We start from the raw sequence: 2,096 nt of genomic DNA on the forward strand, positions 1-2,096 counted from the left end.
TGGCAACCTTACCCTCTCCACGTCTGCTCAGATCTGCGGTATCTACAACGGTACCGATCTCCTTTCCTGGCGTACCCGCATGGAGAACCATATCCGGGCCTCAGGGGCCGGATGGGCTCTGCGCAACACCCGCGCGGAGATGAAGACGCTCACCTCGGACTTCAAGGAGGTCAACCAATGGGAGACGCACAACGACACGGCGGTCGGCAAAATTCTCGAGGCGCTCAGCCACGATCAACGCGAGATTGTTAAGGGCTTGGACGAGGCGCGTGCGATCCTCGACAAGCTCGCCGGCAGCGCGCAAGCGCGCGGTATCAGTACCGCGATCAACGAGCTCAAGTTAGCCCTCAACACCCAGATCCCTGCCGACACCGACCCCAACCCGGCGATGGCCAAGATCGTCGCCTCCCTTGACCGATATACCTCCCTCGGCGGGAAGGTGCCTGGCGAGTTCGCCGGCGCCATCCTGTTCTCGAAGATCCCCAGCGGCTATGAAGCCGCTAAGCACGCCATCAACGCCACTCAGTTCAAGAGTACGTCGGCGCAAGTTGTTGCCGGCGCTGGGGCTACTGTCCCCATCTCTCTTGGAACTCTGACGAAGGAGCTCGTCATGACGCACATCCGCAGCGACTGGGAGCTACGCTCCGCATCGCAGAAGAAGAAGAAGGCGCCTCAGGTGAAGGAGGAGCAGGCCAACAAGGCCAGCTCCAGTACGAAGCAGTACAACGGCCAGTCGTCATCCGACGGCAAGAAGAAGCGTCCTTCCAAGAAGGAGCGCAAGGAGCACCAAGCGCAGCAGCAACAGCAGCAGCAACAGAAGCCGGCGGCCGCTAACGCGGCTTCGTCGTCGGCTCCTGCCAACGCGACGCCATCTCCGGCGCCGCAGAGTGCCGCACCCGCCGCTGCCAACTACTCGGCAACGTTTAACACGCCGGCTCCCATCTACCACGTCGCGCACGTCGCTTCCGGGCCGTCTGGCCCCTCATACTCTCCACCGGTTTATTCCGCGCCAACCCCCGATCCGCGCAAGCGGTCCCACCAGCCCGCGACGGCCTATCAAGGCCGCAGCAGCGCTCCGGCGCCCCCTCACGGAACCGCAGGCGCACTCAAGCGCCAGCGGGACCAGGGCATTGCGCCCACGTTCGAGGGAACGCGCGCCGAGTTGCCCGCGTTCGCGGGTGAGACGCCGCTGATTCAGCGGCTCTCCATGGGCCCCTCAGCGTCCCCGCCTCTGTCGGCTCGTATCGAGCCGGTAGAGGAGCCTGCTCGTAAGCCGTCGGTTACCCCTCCGCGCGCTTCCGATTCTGACCACTTCGTGTCTGGGTTAGGTCCCCCCAAGCGCACCAAGTTTTCTGACTACCAAAAGCGTCAGAAGCTCGGTGACCGCCTTGCCGGCGGTGGTTCTTATGTCGACGACTCTGCGACCGGCCACAAAGGCTGGCTCAATGCGGAGGCGTACGCGGAGTACCAGCAACAGAAGGAGGACCTTCGCCGCTCCATGGCGCCCACTCCGGTTCAGATCGCCGAGTACGGCTATGAGGACGATATCGAGGAGTTCGAGGGTATGTCGCTCAAGGAGCCGTCCGAACAGGGCGGAGAACGGGCGGTGTCACTCGATTGCGAGTCGGTCTGGTGCGCAACCAGTTTTCTCGATGCCTCTAACAACGTTTCTGGTGCTAAAACCTTTACAGGTGAACCATACGTAGTTGGTAGTATATCATCGCATGTATCTGCAGACGTAATGAATGGACAATGCGTACATTCAAGTTCTCAGTGGTGTGATATTTGCATCGATAAGGCATTGGTCGTACGCGACACTGACCGTGAGAAATCTCTTCATGACAAACTGCATGCACGCTATCCTATTGGATGGGTGCTTGACTCAGGTGCATCAACGCACTTCACGTTCGAACTCTCGGATTTCTCCGAGTATGAGGAACTACCAGAGGAAGAGAAGTTTACCGTCTCAACATCGTCCGGATCTATCCGGTGTGAGGGCTCAGGGACAGTTGTCCTTCGCCACGAGAATACGCGAGGGAAACCTTGCACGACCCGAATCTACCCCGTTTTTACCTTCCCGGTGGAACCGTTCGTAT

The 2,096-nt window shown here is 60.2% G+C and overlaps 1 protein-coding gene across 1 annotated transcript; it reads left to right on the forward strand.

The window, feature by feature from the left end:
• Window positions 1-79: 79 nt before the first annotated feature.
• Window positions 80-1,706, forward strand: CONPUDRAFT_160754 (uncharacterized protein; the record flags this gene model as incomplete). The annotated part of the gene is made up of 2 exons (XM_007777880.1): window positions 80-1,627; window positions 1,692-1,706. The coding sequence occupies 2 exons, from the start codon at window positions 80-82 to the stop codon at window positions 1,704-1,706; spliced, it is 1,563 nt and encodes a 520-aa protein (XP_007776070.1).
• Between the last annotated feature and the right edge of the window lie 390 nt (window positions 1,707-2,096).

This window comes from Coniophora puteana, assembly GCF_000271625.1.
Source record: "Coniophora puteana RWD-64-598 SS2 unplaced genomic scaffold CONPUscaffold_154, whole genome shotgun sequence".
Lineage (NCBI taxonomy): Eukaryota > Fungi > Basidiomycota > Agaricomycetes > Boletales > Coniophoraceae > Coniophora > Coniophora puteana.